Source organism: Glycine soja, chromosome 13 (genome assembly GCF_004193775.1).
Source record: "Glycine soja cultivar W05 chromosome 13, ASM419377v2, whole genome shotgun sequence".
Lineage (NCBI taxonomy): Eukaryota > Viridiplantae > Streptophyta > Magnoliopsida > Fabales > Fabaceae > Glycine > Glycine soja.
This window is the reverse complement of record NC_041014.1, coordinates 30,204,473-30,218,451: the sequence shown is the minus strand read 5'-3', so window position 1 is coordinate 30,218,451 and position 13,979 is coordinate 30,204,473. Positions and strand designations below refer to the sequence as shown.

Sequence of the window (13,979 nt, the reverse complement as noted above, 5' to 3'; positions counted from 1 at the left end):
TGACCCAAATTGTATTAAATTTGATTTTTTTAAATAAAGTCACAAATTTGAATCCTATGTGAATAAAAAAAAGTGATTTAAAAGAAAATTTTCACTAAATATGATCATTTAAGTTCTTTGACAAATTAATCGTCTAAACATTAACAAAATTGACAAATATTTTACATCAATATTATGGTGACAAAAAAAAGTTATACAATGATAATTTTATATCATCATCTAACCATTAAATTCTTAAAATAACCTAAAGCTTATGTGTTGATAATATAAAATAATTTTTTATTATCATTTATAAAACTCATGACCATTATCCGTATTTGACTTATTTAAGAATTTTTTAAAGTATTGAACTGTTTAAAATTCTAAAATAATACAGCAGAGTCAAATTATATTTCATGCTTGCTGTAACTGGTAAAAAAACATCTTTCCTTTGCTGTACCTGTAAAATTGTCGGGGCGTAAGGTCATAGGGTTATTTCTCGTTCTTTCATCATCTGCTTTAAGAATACAAATGTATATATAAATTTGCTCCACCTTTTATTCTGAACAAAATTGGCAAAAAAAAAGAAACTATTTATATATGTGTAGGTACTCCAATATATACAGGCTTGGTAAATATTTACATATATGTTAGTTGCTTAGTCAGAACATAATTGGATACATAAAATCTCTCCATTATATTGTTGTCATATGAACTTCACTAGAGGCCAGAGGAAAAGTGACCATTCAATGAAATGCCAACTGCAAGCCATTTGATTCACACATCAGGTAAATATTCAGAATCGGCAGATCCCAGGTGCTTCTGTTTTGCTCATTGCAAGTACTTCCTCATATTTTGAAGCATATACAAAGCCCCATAACTGCATGAATGACACAGATCAATTAACTTGTTCTAAGGCATATACAAAGCATATTTCAAAAGGGGTGTGCAAAAAGGGAGGGAGAGAAACTTTGTGTGCACCTCTACTTCCTTCACTTCAAAGTCTTGAGAATTTGCAAGGCATGGATTCCCATACGTTTCCGAGACTGAACTTGAACCATTCAATCTTCCAGTAGATGTCACAAATGCAGAAGGGGTTAAAAACCAAAACCATAATCAAAACTCAAGCTGATGATATTATTGATGGAAGCAAGACTATAAATATAAACAGTATACCATATAAGAACTCTTAATTATTATGAGAACTAAGAATGATAAATATAGATCATTAGATCAATAATCAAGAATAAATTTTTTTTTTTTAAGAGTTCATAGATGACTACTAACTTTTAATCTTGACCATCTATATATAGTCGTAAGGTATAGATTCATAATTCTAACATTCTTAAAATTAAAAAAAAAAATAGCATCATGAAAGTAGAGTGTCCTTACAGATCACCATCCAAATAAAGCGCAAAATGACCTCCTCCACCAATTGCTATGTAGTCAGTGTTGCAAAGTGTGAAAAAGCGGTTTACTCCTGCAAATATTGTGGTTAAGCAAGTCAAGGGAAGCAGTATTTGGAATTCCACACCAAGTCAGATATATTCATTCTATGTAATTGTGTGGATCAAATGCTAAGATGTGACTCACATTATATTCGGGTAACTTTAGCTATGTATAGACTGCTTTAGTATCACTTTTCTTTTGCATTTCAAAACTCAACTAAAGCCTCATGCTGGTGCTAAATCCCACACAAACAGAATTACTCCATTGTAACAATTTCTTCGTTCAATTTCCAATATTCTACTAGGGCAACTGTTAAACATGCCAGAAAATTCCTCAAAGGGAATTGATTCTATATGGTTAAAAGATGAAATTCCATTCGTTAGATGTCATGTGATCTCATGATTATCCAGAAATTTAACCTTTTAATTTAAAAAATAAAATAAGGGGTGGGGGTCGGGGTGGTATATATAGCCAGATTATGCTACAAAAATAGTATTATACTTTATTAGTTTTGGCATATTTTTTAAAATGTGCACTGAACCGAAGGGAAACCTTATGTTATTAACCTGTTATCACCATTCATCACAATAAATCAACTTCAAACAAATTCTCTTTACATTCCCTACAGATGGAAAAATCTAAGAAGAACAAATAATCTCTGATTTTGATAGCTAGCAAAACTCAGTATGATTATAACAGCAAAAGAAGAACAAAGTGCAACATGTTCAAACAGAAATAATAGATTAAATGTAGATACCTGTTGGACGATATATAACAGGATGACCAGAGATATTTGTGAAAACAAACGTATTGTTTGTTCCCTGTACAAAATCTATTGTCAACAACATAAAATAACAAGCAGCCAATTGCAGGAACAGTATCAGTCTATCAAACAATCTATGGAAACATAGAATAAATGTCTTTTGGCATGACCTGGTATTTTTTCTTGCTGGATGATCTGAGAGGTGCTTCAACTAAACAGCCAAATACTGCTCCTTTTTTATCTCCGACAACCTAGAATGGAATATCTAGCAATGAGAACTAATCCAAGATTGGAAAAAGTAGTGCCAATCCATGATATAGCATGGGCATTACCATGATGAGGTTGTACAATTTTCCAGCTTAAACTTGTTTAACTAGTAAACAAACAAGCTGGGTCAACATAGAGACACCATAAAACCACTGCATGCTACTGTTAATTACAGCATCAAAACTACTACTATTTACATAATATTCAAGCACCATTTAGCATTTGACCTTCCTTTTTATTTCCCAATGTAGATCAGACATAGATAGATGCATGCATAAAAATAAAATTAATACCAGCTAAAGGATAATTTAAGCTGTACCAGCAAACTCAATCCAGGCCAAAGCATGCTTCTCCGGTAAAGAGTAGAAAGTGATATACCATGCCTCCAAGTGCTGCAAAACATGTATAATATGCTTATAATAATAATAATGATAATGATAATGATAAAATTATCTGCTGATAAAAAAAAATAATGATAAAATTATCCCTCCATAGCAAGACTAAGAACTTCAGAAAAGAATGAACGAAATCTCATTTCTGCCAATGAATCATCATCCATAGAGATACCTGTATAACAACAGCCATTTCCTTCCATGAATAAGTGGCGGGAGAGAAACATAGACAACATTCCTTATACTATCTGAAAGGAGAACTGAAGGTTCAGAAATTTCTGGAAGATCAACCAAAGGCACAGTCACAGGCTCAATTCTCCTCATCTCAACAGCACCAGAAACCTTAGAACCATTCCCATCATCCAATTTCATTTCAAGATTATCCCAGCGATCCTGATGGCGAAATCCACCGATTTTGCGAATGGCCTTACCAAGCGATTGCTTGCTTCTAGAAATCAAACTCTTCCTCCCACCATTTTCCTTCAATGTTGATGAGTCTGGTAAAGGGTTGTGATCAGGTGCTGCAGCTTTATTATCATCACTCAGCACCCGTGAGGAGTTTGCATTATCTCCAGTGTCAGAGGAAGACAATAAGGAATAGAGGAACGCAGTGAAGGATGAAGTATCAGGCCCATCAACTAAACCACGGTTACCCTCTTCATCATTTGTCTCTGATCCACCTACACCTACTTCTCCCTGAGACAACAACAAAATTGCACGGAAAAATATTAAACAGTCACCTAAACTTTACTTTGAAGCCAAAATGTCTCAAAAAAAAAAAAAAACTTCAAAAACGGAAAGAGAAAAAGGGTAAATCAAACATATTAACAAAAGTAGACATGAACCTCGTACGAGCTAAGGATGAGAATTAAAATTAAATAAATATATAAATTATAAATTTCTGAAAGACAAGACAACATGTGTTAAGAATGAGAGAAGGAAGACATAAGGTTGGTCCAGCGGTAAAGAGAGAAGGGAAAGGGGAGAGAGGTCGCGGGTCGAATCCCCCAAAGAACTTACAGAAGGAGGTGCAGGTGTTGGTGTCGGTTGGGGGTGTTTGGAGGTTTTGGGATTGAGAGTGTCGGAATCGGAGATGGGGTTGAGAAGGACAGATACGAGATGGGTGGCTTTGTTGCGCAAAGATTGCCTTTTTCCCATTTCTACTTTGGTAACTTCAGAAACATGGGATTTATTTGTCCTTGTTTCTACGGCACATTTGAGAACAAGATAACAACTTAGTGGTGGTGTTCTTTGTTGGTGGGTTGCAGCTTTCAGATTCCTGAGTCACCCAACTATGCAGATGCAGATGCTGACCCCCAAGGACAAACAGCTTGACTTGGTGATCACGCCGCCATGACTAATCAGCTGTTACTTTCATGTTAAATATGTGTTTAATTAAATAATTTGAAAATGATAGTAACATATGTGTTTAATTTTTAATATTAACCTTTTGTTTTTGGTATTTTTACTATTTTTTACCTTTCGCGGATATTGAATTTTAAGAGTTTAATTTTGATCCTGGATGAATATAATCTTTTAAAAATATTATTTGTCCAGAATAAAAAAAAAAAGACAAAGTTAATTTGTTTAGAATCATAGACTAGGAGATTTTGTTTTGTACCCGTTTTCTTTTAACTATTCACCCTGATTTCTGTCAATCTTTTTTCCTAAAGATATCTACGCACGCGTGGTTGGATTCAATGTTTTAACAATTAAATTAAATTTTTTTACATATTCTTGGAATTTAATTTCTGAAAACATTCTTATTTTTGAAAATAAATTTAGGAAATATATCAAACTTTCTTAAGTGTTAAAATTTTACGTATCTCCATCAAACATTCAGACTTTATGGTCTTAAACGAATTTAATTTGTTTTAAATATGATATAAATTTTGTTCTAATAGAATAAATAAAACTTGTGGAATATGTAGTAATTTTATTATTTCATTATATTGGAGAATATGAACGTTAATATTTTTCCTAAAAAATAAACACGAGATATTTTAAGGATTTAAATAATCATTCGTTAAGGAAGATACTTTATGCTTTGGATCCTTCCAAACGCAGCAGAGGATAAGAGTTCACGAATGGCTCCACCTCGATCAAACATGACTAGCTACCCTAATGACAAGCCACTACTTTTTTATGTCCTCAACTTTTTGGACCGTAAAGAAAGAAAGAAAAAGAAGCCCTCAACTTCCAGGTTATGATCTACATGCCACAAGTATATACAAATTAAAATATATTCAGAGTATAAAATTTTTATACACTACTATCTAATAAGTAATAACAAATTATCATCCATATATATATATATATTAATTCTTATAATAATTATTTAAAATCATATTTATAGTATTTTTTTAAATTAGTTGACTGTAAAATATTTACATTAAATGCATAGAAAATAAACTCAGAAATTGTCCTTTGAAACACACTGCTTGCACTAGTAGTAGACAAGAAGTACCACTTGTAATCAGATTACATAATCACCTAATTCCACCATGGAAGAATGTTCTAGTCCCAAGTCTACGTCGGACAGCAGAATCAAACATGGTATTTCTTAAATACTCAACAAAACATGACATAATTGTAGTTTTCGTAACATTTTTAGCAGCGGTACGAAATACGAATAGGCATAAATGAACACAAAAACCGCGTTTCATCATTCAAATGTAAAGGTTATGCCACGTTCATTGAAAGTTGAAACTTACAATGCTGATAATCGAACACACTGACCCTTCTACAGAAAAACATGGAAGTTCAGACGAATTTATAGAATTCCTATGTCAAAGGGGATAAGTTAAAGAGGAAAGCTAACAACACATTTTCTAATACTTTTTTATCTGCTTTCTTTCATTGACTGAAATTCATGTGAGTTTCACTTGTTTGTGGATGAGAGTCACATATTTAGCAAGACTCACGCGAATTTCTATCAATAGAAAGTATGTCAGAAAAAATAAATATTAGAGAATATATTGCTAGTATTTTTTGTAAATTAAAAATAACTTAAACCAAGGCAATGCTGCTCTCTCCACCAGGGGGTTTCCGGGCACCTCGCACAGGGTCTTTGATTTCTGTCTTTCCATCAGCAAATATGTCACTGCCAGTCATTTCTCTGAGCTTAGCCCTGCTCAGAGGCTTCTCAGCTGAGCCTGGAGGAACATCTCCTTGGAAAATATTATTGCCTGTCAGCTCCGCGAACTTCTGGTTATGTATCTTCTTTGCTGTCTTCTCAACGGATGCTTCACCAAATAAGATGTTACTTTGACCACCTGCAGGCTACAAATATAAGAAAAAAGCAAGGTTAAAATGGAAGCCGAGCTCAAAAAGGACATGAACTAAGTTGGAAAAGCATAAAAAGGAACGAACGGGAATCTTATTTCACGAAAGATTTTGCCATTATTGACTTTATGGTAAAAGCAAAAAGAAAAACTTTTTTCAAGAAACAAATTTTAAAAAGAATAATACTATTATGGAAACTTTAAAAACAATAAAACAAACTGCTGGCCTCTTTCAATGATGCATGTGCTGTTTAGCATCAAATCAGGCTTATATTTCGGAGAAGAAAAAAAAATGATGTAAAATTTTAATAATCCATCCAGATAATAGGGTATTCCTCAGGAGATGCAATTGTATTATCATTATCATTAGTACATCCCTTGAGTTATATCTTTAAATAAATTTTCTCTTGTCAAAAGAAAAGGTCAGAATTGATCAACATTTGAATTTTGCATTTCAGGATTCATCACCTTGTACTTGTAGACTTGAAGTTGTTACAGGACCACAAGTAGCACAGAAGCTTAGTTTAGTCCACATTGATAATCATTGTATAAGAAGGGATTATTATTACTAATAATAATCGATTCTTTAGCCATTCATCAAGTAAATGATATATGATGATTATTTCATGCCTAGAAGACACTTAGTCACTTACATTTGAAACTTTCACTGATGTTCGCAGATTTCTGGGAAGAGGCTCTCCCATGTCTTTACTTTCCTTTGATTCCAAAGTGCGTGCAGCTGCCACTGAACGGGGCACGATTTCAGGAGGAGGGCCAAATATGTCATTTCCACTGAGCTCCTTGGTCTTGGCATTTGATATTTGCTTCTTACTCTTTGTGTCCGAATCACTTTGCATAGTCCCACTCAGTTCACGCTGCTTTGCTACCTCAGGTATTGAGGTAGGTTTTTTAGGAGAAATGCTTTCGTCAGTGCTGAATGATATCTGACTAATTCCATTCATCGCTTGCTGAGATGCAATGCAACCACAGGGAGGAAAACAAATCAAAACAAGAACATTGTTGTCAGAATGGAGTTTGATTTGACCTTTATGAAATACTCATACATACAGTCACATTCTGAAATACTCATATAAAATTATCTGAAGTATACCTGACACATGCGTATGCTTGTTCTGTTATTCAAATTTGCAGAATTGGCTTCTGATGCAGAATCTTCCCCATTGGCAGCAAATATACCACTTCCAGTCATTTCTTTCATTTTATACCCTGAGCATGGTTTGCTGAGAGTGACAAATGGAAGGATATATTCAACAATTATTTTTTTTAAATAAAAATTAATTAGTACGAACGCAACATCCCCTAGCTCTGATTAAATAAACAATAGGTCCTGAAGAAATACATACTGCAGCACGTGTATAAGAAAGCCACTTTCTATTAAGGTCCTGTTTGAATAAACTTAATTATATACATTTACAGGAGAAGAAAATAAGAAGGTAAATTGAATTAAACTTTTCATATAAACTAAAATCAACTTAAACACTTAACTTTTATAGAAACTCTCTCATGTAACTTCTCCAAAAGCTAAGCTGCATAAGTTGATTTTAGTTTATAAGAAAAGTTGAGTACATTTTACCTTTTCTTTTTGTTAAGCTTACCTTTTTGTTTTCTTTATATGTGCTTAATACATTTATCCAAACGAACAAAGCCTAATTAATGGTCAATTAACGCACCTAATCACGCATAAACATAGGCTAACAACAGAAAAGTGGAACCACTAACAGGATTAACACAGTCAATAAATCAGGCTTAAGTCACAAAAGAAGCATTACATTTCCAAGCTCAAGCACTAATAAAAACTAACTAAATAAATTAACCGTGGAAGATACTGAACAATAAACATCACATAGCTCTCAAGCAAATAAGCATCACCTTCAGAAGACGCAGAAGAAACTAACGAATCTACCGAAATTACAAATTAAAAAACAGATCGATGCAAGAATAGAAAGACGCGTAGAATCAGATCGAAGAAATCGAGAAAAGAAAAGCACTAGCAGATCTGATCTAACAGAGAGTAAGTAAGAAATGAAAGTTGTATTGTACCTCTTGGCTAGCGTCTGAGCTTCTTCGTCGGTGAGCTGGCCGCCGTGGAGAACCTTACTGATTCTATCGGAAGGCTGCGATGTGAATGCAGTGTGAGTTAGGAAGAGAGAAAGTGGAGAGAAATGAATGAAAGAGTGTTTGTCTAAACAGTAACCTGGCCAGAGCGAGTGGTGGCGGCGGCGGCGGAATCCGGCGGAGGAGTTTCCGACCAAGTGAGGAGATCGGAGGTGTTGGTGTGTGGCTTTCTCACCGGCGTGCCTCTCTGCATTCTGCTTGTGTTCTGAATGTGAATGTCAAAGTAAGTGAATGAGTGGGAGATATTACTTACTCAAGATATTTGAATTGAATTGAAAATGTGTTTAAATAATCTTAGATTTGAAAAAGTTCTTGGAGTGTGTTTGGACACTACTGAAACTCGCTCCTTCGTCTTTATGCTTCAGCTTGACACATGTCCTTTGATGGCCAATGCAATTTAATATAACGTGTTATCTCACTCTCTTACTAATCAAACAAAAGGGACTTAACAATATTAATAGTTTAATACTACTAGTAACTAGTAATTAATACTTAATAATAATATCTTCAGTTGAGATTTGTGATTCAAATTAACCAATTAAACTTTCAACGATTGGAAACTCAACGCCCTAAGCATTTTTCATCTTTGTGACACTTGTACATAGGGCGTGTATGTATGGGAGAGTGTTTGTGAATTTATTTTGAACGAAACTAATTATATAAAGATAAACATGATTAAAATTAATTTTGAAGTAAGATAGCTTAGGTCAAAGTTATTTAAAACTATTTTATCTTATAATTAATTTTAGATCTAATCATCCTTTTAAAAAAAATAGATCTAACTTTTAAATTTGTGAACATTTAAAATCACATTAATTCATATTTTAACATAATTCTGAATTATCCAACGGGAAACTAATTACAGGTGGGTGTTCCTAAAAAAAATGTTTCGTTACGATGTTCTAGTATAGCAAGGCCAGAAGTCGTTTTTCAGGGTTCAAAATCTCAATGTGGTGTTCACTTCAAAATATAAATAAATATAAAAAGTTCAAGTTTGGTAACGTAAGCCAAGGTTATAAATGTTTCATTTAAATATTGTTCTGAGGACTGAGGGTTAAGCTTCATAATTCATATGATAGGAAAGGTTCTAAAAGTGGAGATGTATCGTGCATACATATAGAGAAGGTACATGTTATCCACTGTTAATAATGATACTGGATCGCATCAACAATAAGTAGTAATATGTAAATTGTAAACAGATGATGTAGCTTAGCAGTTTACTTCTTACGATGATATAGAGCTTGATACATGTCATTTTATCTTTGCATATTGCAGAAACTTGACCTACCAATATATATAGTAGCTAACAATAATTCTGTGTGTATTTTCAATTTTCTCTTTCTAACAAGTAAAATTATGTTTACTTTCATTTGAGAAGTTATATATATATATATATATATATATATATATATATATATATATATGCTTGTGATTCTCCTTCCACCAATGAGGTGATTGTTTAAAGATCTTAATCAATTAAATTTTTCTCTCATAAATGATATATGTTTGAAAAATTATTGGTTAAAATATAATTTTTAACTTCTTATTTTTTAAAATTCATGACATTAATTTTTTATTTTTTAATTAAGATATTTTATCTTATATTTTTTAAAAATCTATTATTTTAATTTTTTTTGTTAATTTTAAATTTGACTATGTATTTTTTAAAATTTATTTTTAATAAATTAAGTTTATTAGTAATTAAATAATTTAAAAATGAGATAATTACAGAAACACCCCAAAGGTTTACACCAATTACACATGCACCCTCTCATTTTTGAGCATCACTTTCGCCTCCCCTCTGTAAACAACTACGTTAAGTAACGTTTTCTTTTTTAAGTTAAAAGACAAAATTGTCCCTCTTTTTTTGTGGTGTGAAACTGAAAATACCCTTTTTACTTTACCCTCAAATCGAGCCTCCAACTCCACGGCATCACCCTCCCCCCACCCGTTGCTGCCACGCGCTTCACTGTCTTCTTCGTGTCGACGATGTTGTCGGAGACAGTGCAATAGGAACAATATTGCATCCATAGCGAGTGGTCCTCTTTCCTTCTTCTCCACGAAGCTGTTACGGAAAGAACCCAACTTTGTCGCCCTTGTCAAATACATCATCGTTCCTCGTGTTTGTTTTTTGTTTCTGTGGCTCTTTGATCGTCGGATCTGGTAATGTTGATGGGGAACCTCTCCAAGAATGTGATCCTTTGAGGGTGGGGTGTTCCAAGGATGTCGGTGGTGGTGAATGCCATCGCTTGTGTTGCGCACGACAGAGAGCTCCACGATTGGTAGGTGGTTGGAGAATAACGACATGGAGGGGATGAAGACTTAATTCCTCTTCTGAATCTCCTTCCAATTATTTCTTATGTTCTAAGATTTTTGTTTCTAAATTTGATTTTTTGAAATGTGTTTGTGGTTTAATTATTGTTATTACTATTGTTGTTGTTATTGTTTTGAGGAAGTTGAGATTGGTTTTTTAGTTTTTGTTTTTGAATTTGTGTTGTGTTTGTTATAATTTTGATTCAGATTTAATCGTGGGGAGTGAGTTTTTGAAATTGGGTCCGACGACGATGATGAGTTTGGCGATGCTAGGGTGGGGGATTGATAACTTTGATGTGCTGTATACCATTCTATTTTTTATAGTTTCTATAGATTATTACCTTCCTCCCTGAATTTTCAGTTGTTTTCGAGTTCATGTATTGGAAAATAAATCACACTTGAGGAAACCATCATTTTCCATTATGAAAAAAAAATTATACAGGTTCATTTTTTAAATTATGACATGAATTTTATTTCCATAAATATGGATGGATAAAGAAGAAAAGGAGATTTTTTTTTCTCGTTCTTATCCTAGTCTTTTTTTAAAAGTAAAATAAAAGGTAATTTAAAAAAATTAAAGAATTATTTTATTTTTGATAGTTATTTATTTAATCGGGAAAATCTTCAGCATACACATCACAAACCCCCCAATAAGCTTTGCCGACCAGGAGATTTAACATTAAATGTGACACAGTTCTACTAATATTTAACGTCACAAAGACCTTATGTACGTACAATTCCAACATATTAGAAAAAAAAAACAAACAATCGATGCTCACTCATATTATAACCCAATATATATATCATGCTACTTCAATATGAAAACAGACAAAATTAAAGCAACTCGAATCATATTATAACCCAATATATGTAATACTAATACCTACAGGAAAAAATCTCGAATCATATGATCCAAACATGTAACGAGCTAATGTTGAGAAAGTTTCTGGACACCGTGAAACTCGCTCCTTCGTTGTTGTGCTTTGACACATGTCCTTTAATGGCTCATGCAAATTATTAGAACTTGCTAATTGCTATCCCACTGAATCTCTAATGAAACAAAAAAAAAAAGAGTTGTAGTAATAGCTTCGAACAAGTTGAGGTTTGTGATTTAAATTAACCAAAAAAAGTTGGCAATGAATGGATACTCTATAACACCCTACGCATTTTTATCTGTGACACTTAATTCAATATATATATATATATATATATATATATATATATATATATATATATATATATATATATATTGGTTTTGAAGGAAAGCTATTTATGTTGGAATACTTTTATTTAAAAACAAAATAATAAAATTTAGTATAATTTTTTTACTCAATACAAAAGTTAAGTACATATGTTTCAATTCAAAATCAATTTAAAATTCGGAATAATTCTTTAAGGTAAGAGGAAACACACTTTTAACTACCTAAAGTCATTTTAATTTCTTGTCAAAAAGAAAAGTCATGTTAATTAATATTACAAAATAATAATTTTGAATCACCGAACATAAATCCAAATATATATGCACATGAATTAGGCCGGAAGTCATTCTTCTGGGTTTAAAATCTTGTGTAATGTTCAATTCAAAATATAAATTAGCATCAATTAGGTCAAGTTTGATAATTGTAAGCCAATGTTATGAATGATTCATTTAAAGATTGTGCTGAGGGCTATGCTTCATATGTGACAGGAAGCTTCTAAGGTGGATCGATGTATCATCATGCATACATACAGAGAAAGGTACATGTTATCGGCTGCTAATTGTGATACTTGAGACCTGACCCTTGCATCAACAATAAATGAGATAGCTTAGTTGTTCCTTTCTTATGATGATAGAGCTTCATGATACATGTCATTTTATCTTTCCATAGTACCGAAAGACAGTTGACCTACAAATGTAGTTAACAATCATTTTCTTTGATGCTTTCTTATTATATATATACGTGTAATTAGTTTGTTCACTTCATTATGTGGATGAATTATTATAGAATTTTTTAACTTAATTATTAGTTTCAAGTTTAAATTATAAATATACCATTACAATTGCATGTATGATGGTCACTCATAATAGTCATATCCTTTTTTTTTAGGAAAATAATAATCATATTCTTACTCATTCCCAGTATGATGGTCTTCCATAAGAAGAAGAAAAAAAGACGTTTCTCATTAAAGATGAAGACATGTATATTTTGAAATTAATTTGGGGAAACAGGATTTTTTTTTTTTTATGTTTGATGATTAAAATATCCTTAATGTATAACTCTGTTCCTGCTTGTCAATTTTTCGCAATAGTTTCCTTTTGTTTTATATTTATCACTGGTAAATGGTAATATATTATGTAGCTAGGAAAATCTTCCCCATACACAGACAAAACACCCAACAACTACTTGCCGGCAGGGATATTTAACATTAATTGTGACAAAGTTCTACTATTATTAAACGAAATCATCAAGACCACATATACAATTACAACATCAAAAAATAAATAAAAAATCAATATATGCTCATGACTCGCAAACTAATATATTTTTAATGAAAACAGACCAAATTAAGCAACTCAAATCATATAATCCAAATTAACATATAATTAATGAATTAATTAACGAGCTAATGTTAGTGCATCAATTGCTTGCTCTCGTGTAAATCAAAAAGCCTCCAAAACTGCCCCCAAAGCATATATATCATAATCATCAGCACTGCACCATGCATGTTGACCATGACCATGTTTGCATCCACACTCGTCCCACTTATTGTTCAACCTCTTTCTCCTATTATTATTATTATTCTCCTTCTCCACTTGTATTTTAATCTCCACTTGCACTTGTGGTGCCTTGAACATAATATCTTCACAATCACTAATTCCACTCACCAAATCCATCTTCACCCATTCCTTGAATTCCATCTTTGGTGATTCAAGAATTGCCTTCCAAGGAATCTCACCCTTTCCCACCAAATGTGACCTAAAAATCTTGTTTTGCCTTAGCTCCAACACAAGGCTTTCCTTCTTAAGGCTTTCCAAGAATTCTTGGGGACATGAACAATCTAAGTTGAAGGACTCGTTCCAAAAGGGAACACATTGGGTATTGGAGGAAACTTTTTTGGTGTTGAGTTGAATTCTTTTGTTGTTTCCTGCTGGAAGATATAACCTGGTAAATAGGTTTTTTGTGGTCTTTATGGACTCAACGTTTTGGGCTTGTATAATTCTAAGTTCACAACTAAAGGAAGGAAGTTTATGTGAATGATCCATTAAGAAATTAATGAAGAGTATATATGGGTATCTCTACTCTCTATAGTTGGGTGTTTTAGCAAGAAAGAGAGAAGGAATTAAAGCTAAGAAAATAGGAAAGAGAGGCTTGTTTGAGTTTGAGTTGTTTACAATGTATTTTGGGCATGGCCGGT

General features: G+C 32.7%; 3 protein-coding genes across 3 annotated transcripts; all 3 read right to left on the bottom strand.

The window, feature by feature from the left end:
• Positions 1-534: 534 nt before the first annotated feature.
• Positions 535-4,217, bottom strand: LOC114381932 (TLD domain-containing protein 2-like). Its single transcript, XM_028341165.1, has 8 exons — positions 3,871-4,217; positions 3,026-3,546; positions 2,778-2,850; positions 2,362-2,442; positions 2,186-2,249; positions 1,372-1,459; positions 961-1,045; positions 535-859 (listed from the first exon to the last, which is right to left on the bottom strand). The coding sequence occupies exons 1-8, from the start codon at positions 4,006-4,008 to the stop codon at positions 776-778; spliced, it is 1,134 nt and encodes a 377-aa protein (XP_028196966.1). The 5' UTR covers positions 4,009-4,217; the 3' UTR covers positions 535-775.
• A 1,272-nt stretch (positions 4,218-5,489) lies between these two features.
• Positions 5,490-8,463, bottom strand: LOC114382804. Its single transcript, XM_028342425.1, has 5 exons — positions 8,350-8,463; positions 8,196-8,269; positions 7,246-7,375; positions 6,788-7,102; positions 5,490-6,132 (listed from the first exon to the last, which is right to left on the bottom strand). Exons 1-5 carry the CDS (start codon positions 8,461-8,463, stop codon positions 5,860-5,862), a joined length of 906 nt encoding a protein of 301 aa, XP_028198226.1. The 3' UTR covers positions 5,490-5,859.
• Positions 8,464-12,989: 4,526 nt separating this feature from the next.
• LOC114381434 lies at positions 12,990-13,979 on the bottom strand. The gene has a single exon (XM_028340684.1). It carries the CDS (start codon positions 13,825-13,827, stop codon positions 13,225-13,227), a length of 603 nt encoding a protein of 200 aa, XP_028196485.1. The 5' UTR covers positions 13,828-13,979; the 3' UTR covers positions 12,990-13,224.